Below are 21,591 nucleotides of genomic sequence, written 5' to 3' on the forward strand. Positions count from 1 at the left end.
ACAAAAGCATTAACAATTGCGTTTTTGTGCTTATTAAAATATAAAAATAAAGATATAAATTAAGTGAAATAAATATTTAACTGACCACAAACAGTGAGATTGAAACTCTTGCTCATAATATTGGTCTGTAGAAAATAACGTCCAGCATGTTCAGTTGAGACGTTTGTGATGGTCAGAGATCCAGTTTGTTTGTCCAGCTTCAGTCTGTCTCTGAATCTCCCGTCAAGAACATCATCATTTACAGTCGTGCTGCCAGTCTGTTTATTGATTTCAGCTATTAAACTGTCTTCAATCATATACATCCACCGAATCCAATAATAATCCATTATTTCAGTAAGATCAGAGTTCAGAGTGATTGAATCTCCCTTCTTCACTGATATTTCTTCTGCATGACCAAACACACAGAGTGAGTTCAAATGAATAAAATCATGTGACAAAAGAACAGGCAGAAAACAAGAAAAATTGTTTTTACATTAAAACATAAAACAGATGAAACTGATATTTACCATAGACACTGAGATGGAAAACCTTAGATAAACCATTCATCAATAGTTCATAATCTCCAGCGTGTTCAGTTGTGATGTTTGTGATGGTCAGAGATCCAGTTTGATTGTCCAGCTTCAGTCTGTCTCTGAATATCCCGTCGGGAACATCATCATATACAGAGAATCTGTCAGCCGTTACATTGATCTCAGCTATTACATGTCTACGTTCAAAACTCCACCGAATCAATTTAATATACATAACTTTTGCAAGCTCATTGTGTAGAGTGACAGAATCTCCCTTCTTCACTGACACATCATCCACTTCTGTTCCACAAAACACACAGAAAACACAGAGTTACACAGAGATTAAAGAATCTAACTTAAAGGGTTAGTTCACCGAAATGTCATTAATAACTCACCCTCATATCGTTCCAAACCAGTGAGACCTCCATTTATCTTCTGAACACAGTTTAAGATGTTTTAGATTTAGTCCGAGAGCTCTCAGTCCCTCCATTGAAGCTGTGTGTATGGTATACTGTCCATGTCCAGAAAGGTAAGAAAAACATCATCAAAGTAGCCCATGTGACATCAGAGGGTCCGTTAGAATTTTTTGAAGCATCGAAAATACATTTTGGTCCAAAAATAACAAAAACTACGACTTTATTCAGCATTGTGTTCTCTTCCATGTCTGTTGTGAGAGAGAGTTCAAAACACTGCGGTGTAGTGATATCCGGTTTGCGAACGAATCATTCGATGTAACCGGTTCTTCTTGAACCAGTTCACCAAATCAAACTGAATCGTTTTAAACGGTTCGCGTCTCCAATAAGCATTAATCCACAAATGACTGAAGCTGTCATTTTTTTTAATGTGGCTGACACTCCCTCAGAGTTAAAATAAAGCAATATCCCGGAGTAATTAATTTACTCAAACAGTACACTGACTGAACTGCTGTGAAGAGAGAACTGAAGATGAACAACGAGCCGAGCCAGATAACGAAGAAAGGATTGACTCGTTCTCAAGTCAAGAACCGATTCGTGAACCGAGGAGGTGATGATACTGCACATGTGTGATTCAGCGTGAAGCAGACCGACACACAGAGCGTCTGAACTGAACTGATTCTTTTGGTGATTCTGTGCTAGTGTTATGAGCGCGGGTAAACCGAAGGCTTTAATCAAGGGCAATCATGGCAAATTAAGTCATTAAGTCTAGCGCAAAAGAACCAGTGAACCGTTTTATTCAACCGGTTTATCGAATTAAACTGTCCGGAATAACTACTGGTGATCTGAAAACCAATGAAACCGTTTCTTGACTCATGAACGAGTCAGTGTTTCACTCATTATCTGGCTCGGCTCGGTGTTCATCTTCAGTTCTCTCTTCACAGCAGTTCAGTCAGTGTACTGTTTGAGTGCATGAATTACTCCGGGATATTGGTTTGTTCTAACTCAGAGATAGTGTCAGCCACGTTAAAAAAGTTAACAGCTTAAGTCATTTGTGGATTAATGTTTATTGGAGACGCGAACCGTTTCAAACGATTCAGTTCGATTTGGTGAACTGGTTCAAGAAGATCCAGTTACATCGAATGATTCGTTCGCAAACCGGATATCATTGAATTGTTGTGTTTTGAACTCTCTCACAACAGACACGGAAGAGAAGACAATGCTGAATAAAGTCATAGTTTTTGCGACCAAAATGTATTTTCGATGCTTCAAAAAATTCTAACTGACCCTCTGATGTCACATGGACTACTTTGATGATGTTTTTCTTACCTTTCTGGACATGGACGGTATACCGTACACACAGCTTCAATGGAGGGACTGAGAGCTCTCGGACTAAATCTAAAATATCTTAAACTGTGTTCAGAAGATAAACCGAGGTCTTACGGGTTTGGAATGACCTGAGGGTGAGTTATTAACAGTGTTGTGCAGTAACGCAATACTGTAACGCAGTTACTTTTGACAGTAACTAATACTGTAATGCATTCATTTTTAAATAAATTAACTCCATTACCATATGGTGCATTGTCCGTTACTTTTTTAAAAATAAATTAATCTTGACTGAAGTGCAGCCTAACCTGTTTGCAGGAACACATTGTAGGATTGGTGGATGCCAACCACTGTAAACACGAAGATGCACTGTGGGCGTGTTTCTGTTTATTCAAGTATGTGCGGCAGTCATGGCGAGTCAAGGCGAGAGCAACACGAGTTTCTCAAAGTGGAAATATGCTTATTATTTCACTTTAGTTGAGCATAAAGACAAGAACCTTTTAGTCAAATGTAAGCTGTATCTTTCTGGTTCGAATGTCCTATCCTAGCCCACGAATTTCCAATCCGTGCGTTCAGATTTTGTAAACCGTACCCTCGGTTTTTGAATCTGTACCCACGAATTCATAATCTGCGCGCACACTTTCGCAATCCGTTCCCATGGATTTGTAAACTGTAGCCTACTCACGAATTCATGCAGCAAGCTCCTACGTGTTAACATACAGTTTTAATGAATATTATTATGTGGAATGGGTCTACAGCAAAGTGTCTTAAGTGATTCTCTGTATGTTTTTCTCATAAAGGTGAAACAATGTAGAAAACATGCAGCCTGTCTCTACTGTGGAGTCGCCGGCTTTCAGTCAGCTCCTTAGCATGATAACATAGATTTCATTTTTAAACAGCATTTACATATGTTGTTGCATCCATATTTACATTTATACATATGTGTATGTATGTATGTATGTTTCTCGAAATTATTTCTGAAAAATTCAGATTGCTTTCATTTATTTATTTCAAAATGTTTTGTGTTATGTTGTCCATTGTTGATAGTTTTCATACTTAAGCTGTGAAAGGAACATTTTTAAGGGTTCAACACAACAGCTTTTATGATGCAGAAGCCACTTTAGTTTTTGATTCTGAATATATTATTCAGGTGTTTTGTTATTTATTTAAGAAATCCTTGTGATATACAATATTCATTTTGTGCTGGTCTTACTTAATCAAAATAGTGTTTAAAAATTACTTTCTGTTTTACTTTGTGTTTGTATAGACCATAAGGCTTAAAAGCACATTAATGGGAACATTAAAGAAAGTTCTTTAAAAAAGTAACTAAAAAGTTACTTTTAACAGTAATGCATTACTTTTTGGTGCAAGTAATCAACAAAGTAATTGAGTTACTTTTTTAATTAAGTAACTAGTAACTGTAACTAGTTACTATTTCTTAGTAACTAGCACAACACTGGTTATTAATGACACAATTTTCATTTTTCGATGAACTAACCCTTTAAACTAATGCTGTTAGATATTTCACTTTCATATATATTTTTTTAATCAATTCCTAAAAGCTAAAACAGACCTGAATTCAAATGTGCTCTCACAGTGAAATAATAGTTCAGTTATATGTATAAATCTCTAAATAATTGAATTCATTATCATTTATTACATGGTTTCAGAACAGAAGCAACAGAAGCCATAAAATATATATATATATATATATATTTAAACTCACCAACAAGATGCCACAAACACAAAAAGAACAAAAATCTGTCAAACATCCTCAATGGTTTGAGTTCACAAATATGAAGACAAACTCTTCAGAACTGGTTCAGTAATAAAATGACAGATGAGCTGATGAGAGACTGATATATAGTAAAGTCATGAGAAACTCTACTGTCAACTGAAATAACTGCACAGTGCTGGTGTTTGTGACCGCTGGGCGTATGTGTGATTGCTTTTTGCAGCTCTTTTTACACTCTGAAGTGTCACTTTAAGGACCAGACTTCAGATTCCTGTAGATCCTGTTCGATGGTGTTATTTTCAAAAGTGTCCTGTGAAGTTCTCATAAGTTAAAAATGTTACTTCTGTGATTTTTAAACTAACATATACATTTTGTCAAGCGATACTGTGAGATTCAAAAATATAATTGAAATACTATTATATATTTGTATATTTTCCTCTTTTTTTACTTTCAATTTTAATTTCAGATATTTTCAAGTCATTTAATTTTGTGTTTTTGATTTTTAGTAGATTTATTTATTTATTTATTTATTTTTCAGTTTTAGTTGTTTTAGTACACGTATCCATGTGCACACAAAGGAACCCGGTATTTAAAAAACATCGATCATGTAAGTTATTTCCGACTCTTAATCAAGCCAGGACTATATGGGATCCACAGTGTAAAAATAAAGGGCTATTAGGAGGCCATCTGAATATACGCAGTATGGCCCCTAAGAGGGAACAATTAGAGCATCTTCTCTTTAACTCAAATGTGGATTTCTTAGGACTTTCAGAAACTTGGCTTAAACCCTCTTCCCCACAAGCAGTGGTATCATTACAGGGCTACAATGTCTCTAGAAAGGATATGCATCAAGGGAAGGGAGAAGGGGTGTTAATTTATATGAAGGACTCTTTAAAATGTATACAAATAATTTGGCCTACTGAAATATCAATTGAATGTTTTGGAATTAAAGTGGCACTTTCAACAGAAATGTCATTTACTATTCTATGTCTTTATCGTCCGCCGTCAGCAAAAGTAGATTTTTATGATCAATTTAAAGCACTTCTGAGTTGTTGTGACTTTAATAATGAGGTTATTCTAATGGGAGACTTAAATGTAAATTGGGACAGCAAAAGTGACAGAAAGAAACTGAAAGAAATTAGAGATAATTTTGGATTAACACAAATGATCAGTGATCCCACTAGAATAACAAATCGTTCTAAAACTTTGATAGACCTGGTGTTTTCTAACAAACCATATAGAATAATAAAAATGTACAATTTCCTAACTGGCTTGTCTGACCACAATGCTATATTCTTTTCTAGAAAGCTGACTAAAAAACAATTGAGAAGTGTTAGTAAAAACATTAATATAAAACAAACGTTTATTCCAAATAGCCAAGAACAATGCTTAATTGCAGCTTTAAATTCTTTTGATTGGTCTAGTATAGTATTATGTGATGACACTAATCAATGTTGTGATTTATATACTCTACTATTAAAATGATTCTGTCTCAATTTCAGAAAGTGGGTCATTTAAAGAAACAAGTTTATTCCTAGCCTTGGATCAATAATGAGTGTAAACAGCTTATGATACTCAGAGATAAATTACTAAAAAAATCATTACAATCTGGATTAACCACTGATCGACTACATTTTGTATCTGCAAGAAATAAAGTCACACAAACCTTGAGAATAGCAAAAGCAAATTTCTTCATGTCTGTAATTAATGGTGCCAGAGGAAATTGTATGTTGATTTGGGAAAATATTAACAAACTCCTGGGTACAAGTAAGCATATTGCTGATAAAGACCTTGAACTCAAATTTACTAATGAATTGGTATCAGAGCCTTTCAACCTAGCAACTAAATTAAATTATTATTTTTGAAATACCATTAATGAGATCGCTCAATTGTTTTCTAGCTCTTGTGACTCTCAACAAAATATGGCCCACATTGACCTTTATATGGATGCCGTAACTCTAAATTCTAAGTTTAATATTCAAACAATTACAGAAAATGAAGTACATGAATAACATAATCTCTAAATTAAAAAAATCTAAAGCAAGGGATGTGTTTGGATTTGATACCAATCTTCTGAAGCTTTTTAAATCTTGTATTTTGGTGCCTGAGACCCATCTTATTAATTTGTCAATTACGCAGGCAGTCGTTCCCTCAAGTTGGAAGGTTGCAAATGTCATACCAATATACAAATCGGGTGATAAACTAGAACCTGCTAATTATCGACCTATCAGCATACTTCCTACCTTTTCTAAAATAGCAGAGAAGTGGGTTGCCAACTCTATCATTGCACATCTTAATTATTCCAATCCGGGTCTGCACCCTATGCAATTTGGATTTCGATCTCTTCATTCAACTGAAACGGCTATTTGTGTTTTTGTCGAGAAGGTGAAGTTCTATTTAGATAAAAACAGTTATGTTGCTGCTGTTTTTGTTGATCTTAAGCGTGCGTTTGATACTGTGAATCACTTAAAGCTTTTGTCTAGACTGTTAACATTTGGCTTTAGTAATCAAACAGTTAAATGGACACAGTCTTATTTATCGGATAGAAAACAATGTGTGCAAATAAAGAATTGTAAGTCACCCTATCTTCAATATACACAGGGTGTTCCTCAGGGATCAATTTTAGGACCTCTGCTATTTTCATTATATGTGAATAGTTTGCCCAATGTATGCAAAAATGTTGACACGATTATGTATGCTGATGATACAGTGATTTTTACACATGCCAAAAGTGCTGAGGATGCAGCCCATCAGCTTTCATTCGCTTTAAATGATTTGAAAAAATGGCTGAATGATTCATGCTTGTGTCTTAATGTTAAAAAGACTGTATCAATGTTTTTTAGTAAACCTAAAACAACTGTGGCCACAGTAAAAGTTTGCTTGGGTGGACAAGAATTAACTAATGTTGAGGAATTTAGGTATCTGGGAGTTCTGATAGACTCGAAATGATCTTTTAAAAAACATATCAAAAAAGTTGTGAATACTGTAAATGTTAATTTACGGAACTTTAAACAAATTTGTATCTCATTATCAGATACAGCAGCGATTACGTTCTTGCACTCTATGATACTGGCTCATATTGAGTACTGTATCACAAGTTGGTCTTATACAAGTTATGCTGCTATCGGGCCAATTGAGGTATGCTACAAAAGAGCATTGAAAATATTAGATAAGAAACCTTCATCATATCATCATTGTAATATTTTAGATAAATATAAGTTTTTAAATTTTGCGAATTTCTAATTAATTAAATCAGCCTGTTTAATCTATAAAGTTATACATGGTCTGGCGCCTCTACCATTGAGCAATTTTATTAAACAAAAGTCTATCAGTGCTGTCGGGTCTCGAGTGACTAGAGCCAATATGAGAGGTGACTGTGTCTTGGCGTTTAGGCGGACATCCTTTTCACAGAACGCTCTATCATATCAGGGGGTGAGCTTTTGGAATAGTATCCCTCAGTCAGTGAGGGAAAGCACAAGTTTGCCTATTTTTAGGAATTGTTTAAAAGTATGGTTGAGGAACACACATGTTACTAAACATGTGAGCATGTTTAGTAATCATTAATATATATACTAGATGTAAAATAGAGTTAGTGTTTTGTAAAAATAAAGGGGATAGAACTATCAATGTGATATGGGTTGTGTAATAGGAGTTAGTGTAGCATGGATATAGTGTATTATGGACATGTATGTTGTGATCACTGTTATTGTACTTGCTTCTCTGTATATAGCCTGTGCATAGTGTGTCTGTATGTAGTTATGTGTATTTATGTGTAACATCTACCTGATTGGGGGTCTGCAGATGGAAATTAGCCTTTGGCTATAATCTGGCATATTTACATTTGTGAAAAATGTTCATTAATATGTATTGTCCCTTTTGTCTTTTTTTCTACAAATAAAATAAGCTATAATAAGCTAGTACATCAAGTTAAACTAAATTAAAATAAGAAATGGTCTCTTTTTCAACTAGCTTCAGATTCTTCAGGTTTCATTATTCATTTCCTCAGGAATAGTAATCGAGCCAGAGTAGGTGATGGGAAAGCTTTGAGGCTACAGGGACAGTTTGTGGTTCCCAAACAAAGTACAAAAAAAGTATAGCTTACATGACACGCTTGTTGATAGTGTGGGATGAATGACTTAAATGGGTAAAACGGCTTATATGATGGGTTTTTATTTCAGTTTAACTTTGGGGGTGGTTTGGGCTGGGAAGCCTGCAATCTGTGATCGTGTACATTTGCTGAACTTCGCAAAAGCATGCAATCGCTTTCTTATGCACGCTGTTTTTTTGTTTGGGTTTCACTTTCAACGCATACAATGCATGTTTACAAGATTCAGAATAGAAGGAGACATCAATTGCTGTAGAAGATTTGTGCCAGAATTAGGTCAAACTAAAGGTGTCCATGGCAACGGAGCTAGTGAAACACACAAGCCATGCATTGAACATACAAGCATCATCCAAACTTTGCCTGTCCTGTGCCCTCAGCTTTTTGAGCTAACCGCATTTTTTAATGCAACTTCCAAAAACAACATTGACAGCATCAGAAACAAACCCATAAACCAATGTCCGGGGGCATTTTTTAAACCGTATTAAATGTATGCGTCATGAATATGGAATGGCACAGTCTTAATTCCAGTTGAGAAATTCAGTTCAACTAATAAACGGCTGATAGTATTACAAATCCAATCACTGTCAACAAAATCCAGCAGAGTCTTCATAACTGAATGCATTTACACTGCAATTAGCCTACAAATGCATAAAATGTTATGAAATTAATGTTTCAATTTTTGAAGGCAGAAATATGTCAATGAAACATTTAATATGAAACTTAAACAAGTGGCAGCAAGTCTCTGTCTTAACGAATGAGTTCAATCCATTCATCTGATTCCTTCAAATAGGTTATGCTGATTACGAAAACACCACTACTCGTTGCTGCGGTTGAGCTGTGGATTTGTTTCTGTGATAATTATATGTCATAAAACAAGTCATATTTACTACTGTCAAATTTGGAATTGTATGATCTACTCCATAATAATAATAATAATAATAATAATAATAATTATTATTATAAAGCAATTAAATAAGCAAATAAAAATGCTAAAATAAGTTCTAGGTTTGTAGTTTTTATGGTTATGGTTATTTTCTCAGGCTCCTATATATGTTCAGTTTTACTTTAATGGGAAAGAATATAAACTATTAATTGCTATAGATCCTACCCCGCCCAATCACACTGTGCTACGACTAAATCTAACTACAATACACACACAAAAAGATCAGCAAGACCACCTTTACATTATATCAATTTATTAAGAACTGTTTTAACAAAAAAGTCAAAGTTAAAAATATAGCACTTTTTTATATAAAAGATCAAGTAAATAATAAATATGTTTGCTTTAGTCAAATGGCAAAGTATTTAAAACTAAACGTTTTCGGTTTAGGACTGATATTACAATCAAGAGAGCTCAGTATTGCTTGCAGTTGCTTGTAAAAATCCTGTTTTATTTCTTTAAAAAATGTTATGTATTTTTGAACAGAAAATGTAATCATTTAAAATGTATGCATCAGAGAAACAAGCCATATTTACAGATCTGTCTTTGAACTTCTATATTTGCGGTATCTCTAGCATCACTGTTGAAGAGTAATGAGCTGCTGAAGTAGATTTACTTACTGTAGAGTTAATGAAAGTTATCATGTGCAATATCATGTGAATGTTTGAAGTGGATGCCATAAAATAAATGGGGGATTTCTTTTGTGGACATGCGCCATGTAACTAGATATTATTCAAGATAGATCCAGCCTCTTATGAAGACATCAGAGGATGCCAACTCTGAATCAGTATGCAAAACTGACAAATTGTAATCATTATGACCATAACATGTAATCATTGCCCTAATCATGTTCATCATTTCTGCTTAAGTACTGTCATTAACTAATTGCATGATTACCTTCATCTACACTGAGATAATTTGGAGTCTCTCTGATAAAACTACTCTTAATTGTAATGGATAAACAAGCATCCTCTCCAAAGCTGCTTTGAAAATAAATCTATAGTGAAAAATTATTTTACAAATAAATGAGAATTGACTGAATCTCCCAACATCACTCATGCCTGAAGAACATTTTTAGAACTTTCTCCAAACTAAAGCCCTAGTATTGTCATGAAGGAGACTCTCACTGTTCCTCCCGCTTACCACCAGAGGGAACACTCACTTGAGTTTTGAACTGCAATCTGGTCTACACACACACACACACACACACACATATCTGGAATACTGGACTGGACTATCTCTCTCTTATGGATTGCTTGTGAAAGCATGCTAAAACTGCTTTTCCTCAAAGGACTTAGTCTGGAACTTCAATCCAAACTGGTGTTCAGGGACGAGGGAAGATTTCTTAACCAATTAATTGAACTGGCTATTCAAATTGATAACCTCATTCAATCTCGTCGCCCTACTACTTTTTCACTACCAGAATCTGAAGCTAAGTAGAAATATATGAAAGAGGAACATGATCTCTGCAAAGCATACAATCTCATCCACATCAAAGAGGGAGATGGATGGAAGACAGCTTTCTCTACCTCTACAGGGCACAATTAATGTTCTTGTGATGCCCTTTGGCATTGTTAACAGTGCTTCTTGGTTTCAGTCATACATCAATCATATCTTTGAGAAGAGCTGAATATCTTTGCCTGAACCCGATGGGACCTGACTGAACCCGTCAGGTTTGGGCTTGAATTATATAATTTTACACGGTCTCTGTCTAGACTCGGACTTGCGCTCAAGTTTGCGAGGTAAATGAGCAGTCATGTGATGCATTTCGATTAGCGAGAGAAAGATGTGAAAATGGATGCTGAGTAGGTGAAAGGGACAGCTTTAGGGAGGCTTGCCTCTGGCGATTACATTTTAGTTACACCAGCAACTAAAGCAAAGTGTTAAAAGTTTTAACCATGTTTATAATGAAAATAATGAGCAAGTAATGTTGCTGGATGCACCATCAAAAATATGAGTGACAGTTAAGGGGTTAAAAAGCTGTCAATCAAAATGTACTTGACGGGCTCGGGACGAAATCTGTCGGGCTCAGGTCATGTCGGGCCTAACTTTCAACCTCATCAGTGGACTATTTGTTACGTCTGGGGTGGAAAAAAAGGCAAAGAATCCAATAGTGAGTTAAATGACAGAGGTTTATTATACTCAGGCACTCGTGAAAAGATAATGTCAGTTTTCGCTGGACAAAGCACAGACGAGTGAAGACGGGCTCTGAGGCAGGCGGGCTGAGGATACCACTGCTCAGGACCGTGACACAGGGAAGCAATGGGCGAACCAGACTGGTGGGATCCAGGAATCCGAAACGGAGAGTGTAGACCAGGAAGCACATGAACAGCCGGAACCCCAAACACACTGAAACGAACTGACAACATGGCTGGGTGAGAGACAGGTTAATATAGACCTGGTGATGAGTGCAGCAGGAGCGGGGATCAGAGTGATTGGTAATCAGTAACTATGCCTCCAACATAACCGCATGCACAGAAAAGGTGAGAAAGGTGTGAATTCATGAACCGTGACAGTGACCCTCCCCCTAGGAGCGCCTCCTGGAGCTCCCAGGAGGACCTACCTGTTGAAAGTGAAAAGTGAGTGAAGTGTAGTGACATTTAGCCAAGTATGGTGACCCATACTCAGAATTTGTGCTCTGCATTTAACCCATCCGAAATGCACACACACAGAGCAGTGAACACACACACACACACACACTGTGAGCACACACCCGGAGCAGTGGGCAGCCATTTATGCTGCGGTGCCCGGGGAGCAGTTGGGGGTTCGATGCCTTGCTCAAGGGCACCTAAGTCGTGGTATTGAAGGTGGAGAGAGAACTGTACATGCACTCCCCCCACCCACAATTCCGTCCGGCCCGAGACTAGATCCCACAACCCTTCGATTGGGAGTCCAACCCTCTAACCATTAGGCCACGACTTCCCCAAATTGATTGTAATCATCAATAAAGGAGCAGTCCAGTATGTCCCTAGCAGGAACCCAACTTCTCTCCTCTGGACCGTAACCCTCCCAGTACACCAAGTACTTAGACTGGTGGCGATCGGCTTGGGCCTTGGTGCATCTTCCCACCTGGAGCAGAGTCTCGCGGGCTCTGCTCCATGTGTAACAACACCTCTGGACAAAGGCGTGAGTGGAGGGGATCGCGACCTCGGATTCCAGATAGGGAAAAATTGGTGGCTGGTAACTTAGACTACACTTAAACACAGAAAGGCCCATGGCCCACACTGGCAATGAGTTATGTGTGTACCCAACACAAGAAATTTGCTGACTCCAGGAGGAAGGGTTCTTAGAGACTAAACATCACAACACTCTCTCAAGATCCTGGTTGGCCTGCTCGGTTTGGCCATTGCTCTGGCGATGGAAACCCGAGGACAGACTAATCGTAGCCCCCAGTAATTTACAAAATTCTCGCCAAAATTTGGATACAAATTGGGGCCCACTGTCGGAGACCACGTCCATCGGAAGGCCATGTAAACAAAAGACATGATCTACGAAAGCCTCTGCTGTCTCCTTGGCAGAAGGTAATTTGGGCAAGGGAATGAAATGAACCATTTTCGAGAACCTGTCCACCACGGTCAAAACGGCCATCTTGCCCTGGGAGGGCGGTAATAAAATCTAGAGCGATATGTGACCAGGGTCTCAAATGAACAGACAGTGGCTGGAGTAACCCATCTGGGGAGCGATTGGAAGTCAAAAACTTGGTTCTATTAACTCCTTGATGACAAGCTACATTGGAACCATGGCCCCATCTAATAACGTCGGAACTTTTAGCTGATCTAATGTATTCCAGATTCTTATGATCAGTCCATACTATAAAAGGAACCCCCGACCCTTCTAACCAGTGAAGCCATTCTTCCAATGCAAGCTTGACCGCCAACAATTCCCTGTTGCCAATGTCATAGTTGCATTCGGCTGGTGATAAGTGATGGGAATAAAATGCGCATGGATGCATCTTGTCATCTGAAGAAGAGCGCTGGGAGAGAACCTCACCTACCCCCATCTCTGACGCATCCACCTCCACCATGAACTGACGTGATGGATCTTGGGTCACAAGAATGGGAGCTGAAACAAAGCGGCTCTTCAATTTGTAAAATGTAGCTTCGGCTACACCAGACTACCACCACAATGCTGTCAGAGGTGGGGCCAGTTTGCTGAAATTATGAATGAAACATCTGTAAAAATTGGAGAACCCCAGAAACCTCTGCAGGGCCTTACGGAAATCTGGGCTTGGCCAATCCACCACAGCCTTAACCTTGTCGGGGTCCATGCGCACTCCCTCGGACAATACAATGTACCCCAAAAATGGAACTGTGTGTGAAAAATGCATTTCTCCGCCTTGACAAAAAGCCCATTCACTCGCAACTTCTGGAGCACTAGTCTGATTTGCCAAACTTGTTCCTGGAGAGAAGAAGAAAATATCAGTATGTCATCCAGGTAGACATAAATTAACTGATCTACCATGTCTCTCAACACATCATTGACTAGTGCTTGGAAGACAGCAGGGGAGTTGGACAGCCCGAAAGGCATGACCAAATATTCAAAATGGCCCCGGGAGGTATTAAATGCTGTCTTCCATTTATCCCCCTTCCTTATGCGGACCAAATGTTAAGCATTACGTAAGTCCAGTTTTGTAAATATTGATGCTTCCTGCAGCCTCTCGAAAGGTTGAAGACATCAACAGCAAAGGATAGGTATTCTTCACTGTGATATTGTTCAGCCCTCGGTAATCAATGCAAGGTTGCAGAGATCCATCCTTTATACCCACAAAAAAGAATCCCGCCCCCGCTGGAGAAGAGGAAGGGTGGATGAACTCGGAAGCCAGCGAATCAGAAATATATTTCTCCATGGCTTCCACTTCAGGAGTAGAAAGTGAGTATAACTTGCCCTTAGGCGGAGACGTACCTGGCATAAGGTCTCTAGCACATAGGGATGATGGGGAGGAAGAGAAGCTGGCCTGGACTTACTGAACACTTCATTCAGGTCAAGGTACTCTTTGGGCAAGTTAGACAAATCCACCGTCTCCTCCTGAAACACAGAACTAGACACAGACAAATGAGAAGATACAAGACAAGAGGCATGGCACTGATTACTCCAGGTGGAAACGGAGCCTTGGCCCCAGTCCACCCTGGGTTTGTGTTTGATAAGCCAGAAGTGCCCGAGCACTGTGGGGCTTAGGGGAGTGTCAGTGAGGAGGAATTCCAGTGTCTCAGTGTGGTTACCCTCTACCGTCAATGTGATGGGATCCGTGGTGTGCGTGATGGTGGGTAATGTCTGACCATTGAGAGCGTGGACTGCAATGGGTCTGTGGAGTGAAGTGATGGGGATGTGGAGTACATAAAATTACCCTCTGTTCTGGAATCCACAAGGGCTTGGCCATTATAAGAGCCGGTTGCCCATTGCAATCTTCCTGGAAGGAGAGTTGTGGACGAGGATCTCCCCAATGCTGCTCCACCCGACAGTAGCCTACTGCTGGGCTAGATCCCTTTAGTGGACAGTGGAAATGCCCCGCCCCGCCCCGCCCCGCCGTAGTAAAGACATAGTCCCTCAGTTCGTCGACGCTCTCTCTCCTCCCAAAAAAGCCGAGCTCTACCCACCTGCATGGGCTCGGGATCGCTGGATGGGCTGACCCATTGGGGAGAAGGCCCAATGGCTCGAGTTGTCTTCTGGCATGGCGATCTTCCACTTGAGATCGCTGTTCCAACCTCGAGTCGACCCGTAACGCTAACTCCATCAGCCCATTCAAGTTCTTGGGAAGATCCAAGGTGTAAATTTCATGTTGGACACGGTCAGCCAGCCCATGCAGGAATCTGTCCCACTGCGCCTCCTAGTTCCAGTGGCACTCGACAGCCAGGGTGCGAAATTGTATCATGTAGTCAGAAACTGAAAGCTTGCCTTGGTGGAGATCAGAGAGTCTGCGTGCCGCCTCGGTACCTCCAGTCATTTGAAATAATTGCGGAGGTTGTCTGTGATCTTAATCCCGGGCAAATTGGCCATGTTTGTAATTTGTAAACACAAAATCACACAAGGTCCCCAGATATTACTAATCCGTGCGAATAGGGCTTAAGATGCACATGATCAGAGACTACATGCAGTTTTGCGGAGGACTAACACTAAATATAATTCAATATGAACAAGCTCTACCAACATTAGAGTTTATATTAGTTGTAGTTGATTATTACAGCTGCTATTCTGAGTATAAAAAACACAAGGGATTCACAGCTTGAGAGCGAAATTCTGGCAAGAAAAGAAAAGACCAGCAAACTGACAACTCCATTCAGCCAAGATACAGACCCTATTATGTCCAAAAAGATCAATGCTGTGTTCACAGTATAAATGTAGAACTTTCCAGCAGGTGTCACTTCTGTTTTACATATGTATATTACAAGTGATAGCTGTTATTTTTATGTTCTTGGGTATTTGAAGAAATAAGTTTATATTTACCATCTTATTCTAAATTCAGGCATGTTTATGATATATTTAATATATGTTATAATCTTACTTGGTTACAGATTTATTATTTATTATTATGTTTTATTATTGTTCTTATTCACCAGATTGTGTATCTGTATATGCGTAGTTAGTGACTGCACAGACGCCAGGACTGGTACTCTTGCCAGTGAGTGTCTGTAAACTACCATTGCTAATAATTCAGATCAAAAAAATTTATATCTCATGATTGTGTAATTTCATTAGTTAATTCTGATGTTTGTTTTTGTGTTTTCATTGCAGGTTTACAACCTAGCGATCTAACTGATTAGTTAACTGACGAGCTAAACATCAAATATAACTAGCTGTGTAAGTTATGTGTACTAAATAAATGCTCAAAATATGGCTCGAGATGTATCCGCCGTGCTTGTCCTGAAACCATTCCAGTGGGGAATTTATTGAGCTATAGCAGGTAGCTTAGTAGAAAAGTAGTACCTCGTTTGTGAGGAAAGTTGTGCCAATGCAAATGACTCCCAGCTGAACAGCAAAGCAATCAGAGAGAACTAGTGGAGGGGAAACTGAGCCGATCACCCCTGATAACATACTGATGCAGACTGAGCCACTGATGAAACACAGACACAAATAAGACTACAGAGATTTAAAGACTTAATGTTTGCCTGTCAGAGGAGGAGTTATCCTCCAGGAAGCCCTCAACATAATAACTGTAATAAAACACGCAGAGACTTGAAGCTCAGAGTGAATAAGAACTTTATTGATAAAGGCAAGCAAATACAGATGACAAATAGGCTGACAAATAGGCTGTACAGTAGCTGTAAAGAGAGATCTTTATTCATTCGTTTTATGTATAGGAGAGAAATATAAACAATAAAGGAATTTCTTTATTATGAAAAGAAAACACTTCAAGAGCCTTCAAAGTTCAGCTTTCTGCTTTAGATTTCAATACTTCCTGAAATAGATGAACATGCAAATTACTAAATCACACACATATTTCTATACATACAAAATCATTTTGTGAGAAATTACATCAATCATGCACCTTATATGTGAATCTATGTTTGATCTTGTTCAGCTCTTCTGGATCTGATGTCATAAACCAGAAGAATGACAGTAGCCACGCCCACCAGAGCAGAGAGGACCAATCGGATCACAGCTTCAGTAGAACCACAGCAGTGGACAGAGTCTGAGGAATAAAAACACCAAACTGAGATCAGATCATTCAATAAACGTTAATATCAGCACCGACATTAACTAATATCAGCTCTGCTGTACCTTCACATGTGTGACAGAGTCGAGTGATGTCCAGATTTTGAGTCTGGTTGCTGATGGGATTGTTGAGCACACAGCTGTAGCTGTTTTTATCCTGATATTCCACCTCCAGAGGTAGAGAGAGACTGATGCTGAGATCAGACACACTGATGCTGGACAATAAACTGTTTCCTTTGTACCAGGAGAGAGTCACATGACTCACATTCACCACTGAACACACCAATGAACAATTCTGCTCTGAGGATGATGATAATGATGAAGAACAGTTTCTGCTGATGACAGGAACAGGCAGACGAGCTGAAAACATGAGAGAATGAAGATAAATATATTAAATATCTTAATTTTGGTTCAGTTTGTTGAATGTTTTAGTCTGTCATCTGAAACTATAAAACGATTCAATAATGAATATGTACATTGTTAACAACAATAGTTAAGGGGCAAAAATGATCTCGACTCACCATAAACAGAAACTCTGAATGCTTTTGACGATGGGTTTGCTCCACATTTCAGCAGTAAATAACGTCCAGCATGTTCAGTTGTGATGTTAGTGATGGTCAGAGATCCAGTTTGATTGTCCAGCTTCAGTTTATCTCTGAATCTCCCATCAAGAACATTATCATTTACAGAGAATCTATCAGTCTGTTCATTGATTTCAACTAATAGAGTTTCATTTCCAAACCCCCACTGAAACTGATCTTCATCATGTATTTCACTAAGATCAAAGTTGAGAGTGACTGAATCTCCCTCGCTCACTGACTTCACTTCATCACCAAACACACCTGAAGAACAGAGTTTTTCCACAGATTAAAGTTCAAGTCACGTGATGTTGGTTTTATTGAAGTTTCACAAGCATTTATTAATTTGAATGTGAAGTGAAAAATATTAATCAAAAATACAAACATTTGGAATGAATGGAAAAGTACTTAAAACATCTCATATAGATCAATAACTAAATAAAAAAGAAAAACTTGCACCTCAGATAAGAGAAATGGCACACTGAAAATAATGCTGTTGAGTATTTAAGATTCAGTTCAGATCTGAGTTCAATCTTGATATCACAGTTAAATCACTCTTTAATTATTTCTGTATGAGAATATCAGTAGATGTTTATCCTCTTTGACTAATTTAACTAGTATTTTGTTACATGCTACTAGAACAGAAGCAACTGAAATCATAAAAACACATTTCAAACTCACCGTCCACACGCCAGAAACACAAACAGAACCAAACTAATTTCAGAGACATCTTCTCAAATAAAAAGCTAATGACAGCAACACTTAAAATATCTGAAAACACTCAAGATTGATCTGAAACGACTGAACTGTGATACTTATCTGGTTGAATCCTCCACCAAACGTCAGATAGTTTCCGCTCACATGTCCTTTTCCTTTATCATCATGAAAATCAACAAGCTTCTGCTGATCTTACATTTTCAAATTAATTCTGTCATTGTGTGCAAAACTTTTAAAACAGTGAAATATTGTATTATATATCTGTATCATGTTATTTAGCATGGCATGCTCTGAATTGTAATTGACCACTAATGAATTCACTTCATTTCATCGTAAATATGTTTTGTGTCGAGAAGATTATGAGGGTCATATCAGCAGGAGAGAAAATTAAGAAACACTTCACACATAAACTGCACACACACACTGCACACACACACACACACACACACACACACAGACAGCAACAAAAACATCCAGCAGAAGCTGTTTATCGATCGACAGATCAAACCAGACACACTGATGTTTGCACTGATAAAACAAAAGAGAAAAATCCTCACAGGACCAATTTTGACTCAAAGTCCAGTGAATTACATTAATAATGTTTGTCTGTGTTGTTACAGCAAAATTAATCAGCATAAATTAAAGAAAACATACAGTTTAGCTTGTTTTTGTTATTCTGAAAAAAACTGAGACGAGTAGATTTGCTAGAAGTGCTATCAGAGATGCTGTTTGATAGCGATTTTTCTTCAGAAAGCCACATTTTTGACACTTGTAAAACCACTTCTTTTCCATCATGAAGGGAGCGTTCACCCAAAAATAAAAATCTGCTGGTAATTTACTCTCAGGCCTCTCAGACTTTTTGTTCTTCAGTAGAGCGCTGCACTCTGCACTCACACACTTGGACAATAACAACATGTATGTTCTTTATACTGCAAAGTGACATGCTTGAAATCTTATTGCACTGAAAACTCTTTCCACTTCTTGCTGCTGAAGCATGGGCCAGTCACTGATGACAGTCTGTGGTATACCATGTCTTGCTAAAATTGATTTTGCATGTGTCATTATGCACTTTGTAGACAAATCCGGTATTATCAGTGGCTCCTTAGTTTTTTTTTTTTTGACATGTCACACTGTCTCACCATCTTTTCGATGTCTTTGTTTATTCCAGGCCAAAAGACCATTTCTCTCACTCTCCTCTTACATTTTCTACACCCAGATGACCTTTGTGAATACTACAGTATGAAGCATGTCTTATCTCAAGCTTTGAGGAATGATGATTCTGTTTTGTTTCAGAAGGATTCTGTCATGGTCCTGCCATGTCCTGACTTTTCTCTAGTCTAGAGGCAGGATCATGACAGACCCGTGTTTTGTGTACAAGCACATGGCCTTGTCTTTGGGCCATGTGCTTGTGTTGTCTCGTTCCCTTGCCCCGCCCTCCTTGTTATCCTAGTCTTGCCGTGATTGTCCTATCTGTGCCACCTGTCGTGTCTTAATTAGTTCCCCTATTTAGATCTCCTAGTGTGCTCTGTCTTTTGTCGGTTCATTGTACCTCATATGTGTTCCTACTGGTCAGCCTTGTGAGAGAAGTTTATCCTTGTAACCCCCTTTGAGAAGTCTTTGTGTAACCGTGAGTGTTTGTTTGTAGTTAGTGTTTAAGAGTTTGTTATCATGTCAATCCTGTCCTGTTAAGTTGTTTAGTTTCCGCCCTAGCTGTTGTTTTCCCCCTCGTGGGTTTTGTTTTCCCTTTTGTGTTAATAAACCCTTCGTGTTGAGAATCCTGTCTGCACTTGAGTTCCTCTTTTGCCAAATCCTGACAGAATGAACCGACCACCAAGGAACTCAGCAGGCAGGCGGCCTCCGAGCTTCAGCGACAGGCGGAGTTCCGGAGGCAATGCTGGACGTCATCCCCCACCGACAGGAAGGGGGTCACCCTCCCATACTCGCCCGAGGGGGAGTGGATCCTCCGCAACTATGCCCGGCTGTGGGAGAGTCTCTCCCAGGAGGAGCCGCAGAGGTCCCCCCCACCTACCCAGCTGCCAATAATCCCAGAGGGTCGTCTCCTGGCCGTCACAACACTGGGGGAACAGGCAGATCCCCCCCCCAGAGTCCTGAGGCGCCTTCCACAGCCAGCAGTCTCCCCAGGAAGCGAGGGAGACGATTGTCGTGGGAGTCAGCTTCAGAGTCGTCGGCGTCAGAGTCTGCCCTGCCTGAGGCCAAACTCCCCCAACCCGTCTCGGTTCCAGCTGTGACCTCTGCACCTCGGCCAAGGAGGAAGAGGAAGAAGGGGTCTTCCGGTCCTGCGACTCTGACTCCTCCTGCAGCGGTGAGCGCTGGCGTGCCCGAGCCAGCAGCGGTGAATAAGAGAACTGTTTTCAAGTCTGCAGTCGTGAGGGTGGAGGAGAGAGCCGCGGCCGACTCTGCAGCAGAAACTCTAATACAGTCTGTCTCATCTCGTAAGGAGATGCCGGTTATTATTGCCGCTAAAGCCTTGTCTGATTATTTGTCTCGTCTTGTCCAGATCCTGCAAGTCCCTACCAGTCCTGTCCTGTCCCCAGACCCTGTCCCCAGAAATCCTGAGCCCGCCGTAGTTAGTGCAGTTCCTTACCCAGTTTCAGTCTCCCCTGTTGCCCCGTGTCCCATAAGTATTGCCCCGTGTCCAGCTGATGTTGTCATGTGTCCTGTTGATGTAGTCCCGTTTCCCAGTGAGGTTGCCCCGTGTCCCGTAAAGGTTGCCCCGTGTCCCGTGAATGTTGCCCCGTGTCCCGTAGATGTCTCCCCGTGTCCTGTTGTCCCCCCGCATCCCGTTGATATAGTCCCCCCGTGTCCCGTTGATGTTGTCGCCCCTCGTCCAGCTGTTGTCGCCCCTCGTCCAGTCGATGTCGCCCCTCGTCCTGTAGATGTTGCCCCGTGTCCTGTGACCTCTCCTGCCAAGTCCTCTGTCAGTTGTCCTGAGACCACTCCCCACCCTAGACCACCCAGACCGGCCCGAACCCCCTGTCGTCAGCCTTTGTCCTGTCCTCCTAAGATTCCTGCCCCACCAACCCACCCTGGTCTGTCCCCCATGAACTTTGTGGTCCCGCCTCCTCCCCTTCCCTGTTTGTTTTTTTTGATCTGCCACCCTAACCCTATAGTTGTGTTTTCATGTTTGCCGTTATTACTATTTGTCATGTCGTGTTGGTTTTTGTCTCTGTCCCAGTCAGTCATGTCCCGCGTTTGTTCCCTTAGGGAGCGTCTGGAAGCCGCTCCTTAAGGGAGGGGTTCTGTCATGGTCCTGCCATGTCCTGACTTTTCTCTAGTCTAGAGGCAGGATCATGACAGACCCGTGTTTTGTGTACAAGCACATGGCCTTGTCTTTGGGCCATGTGCTTGTGTTGTCTCGTTCCCTCGCCCCGCCCTCCTTGTTATCCTAGTCTTGCCGTGATTGTCCTATCTGTGCCACCTGTCGTGTCTTAATTAGTTCCCCTATTTAGATCTCCTAGTATGCTCTGTCTTTTGTCAGTTCATTGTACCTCATATGTGTTCCTACTGGTCAGCCTTGTGAGAGAAGTTTATCCTTGTAACCCCCTTTGAGAAGTCTTTGTGTAACCGTGAGTGTTTGTAGTTAGTGTTTAAGAGTTT

General features: G+C 39.9%; 2 protein-coding genes across 3 annotated transcripts in view; both read right to left on the reverse strand.

Moving 5' to 3' along the window:
- The window catches only part of LOC127942797 (uncharacterized), a 94,035-nt gene extending 89,926 nt beyond the window's left edge, over positions 1 to 4,109 (reverse strand). For both annotated transcript variants that reach the window (XM_052538759.1, XM_052538758.1), the window contains exons 1-3: positions 3,975 to 4,109; positions 507 to 809; positions 86 to 385 (exon numbers count right to left, since the gene is read on the reverse strand). In XM_052538759.1, coding sequence (XP_052394719.1) covers positions 86 to 385; positions 507 to 809; positions 3,975 to 4,020 — 649 coding nt within the window. In that variant the 5' untranslated portion in view covers positions 4,021 to 4,109. The remainder of the gene's footprint in view (positions 1 to 85; positions 386 to 506; positions 810 to 3,974) is intronic.
- Positions 4,110 to 16,205: 12,096 nt separating this feature from the next.
- LOC127942807 (uncharacterized) overlaps positions 16,206 to 21,591 on the reverse strand; it is a 230,112-nt gene continuing 224,726 nt past the window's right edge. Inside the window, exons 1-5 of the mRNA XM_052538779.1 lie at positions 17,938 to 19,505; positions 17,200 to 17,520; positions 16,745 to 17,038; positions 16,512 to 16,655; positions 16,206 to 16,421 (exon numbers count right to left, since the gene is read on the reverse strand). Of these exons, the coding sequence (XP_052394739.1) occupies positions 16,525 to 16,655; positions 16,745 to 17,038; positions 17,200 to 17,520; positions 17,938 to 17,986 (795 nt within the window). The 5' untranslated portion in view covers positions 17,987 to 19,505 and the 3' untranslated portion in view covers positions 16,206 to 16,421; positions 16,512 to 16,524. Of the gene's footprint in view, positions 16,422 to 16,511; positions 16,656 to 16,744; positions 17,039 to 17,199; positions 17,521 to 17,937 lie in introns of the transcript that reaches the window.

Source organism: Carassius gibelio, chromosome A22 (genome assembly GCF_023724105.1).
Source record: "Carassius gibelio isolate Cgi1373 ecotype wild population from Czech Republic chromosome A22, carGib1.2-hapl.c, whole genome shotgun sequence".
Classification (NCBI taxonomy): Eukaryota; Metazoa; Chordata; class Actinopteri; order Cypriniformes; family Cyprinidae; genus Carassius; species Carassius gibelio.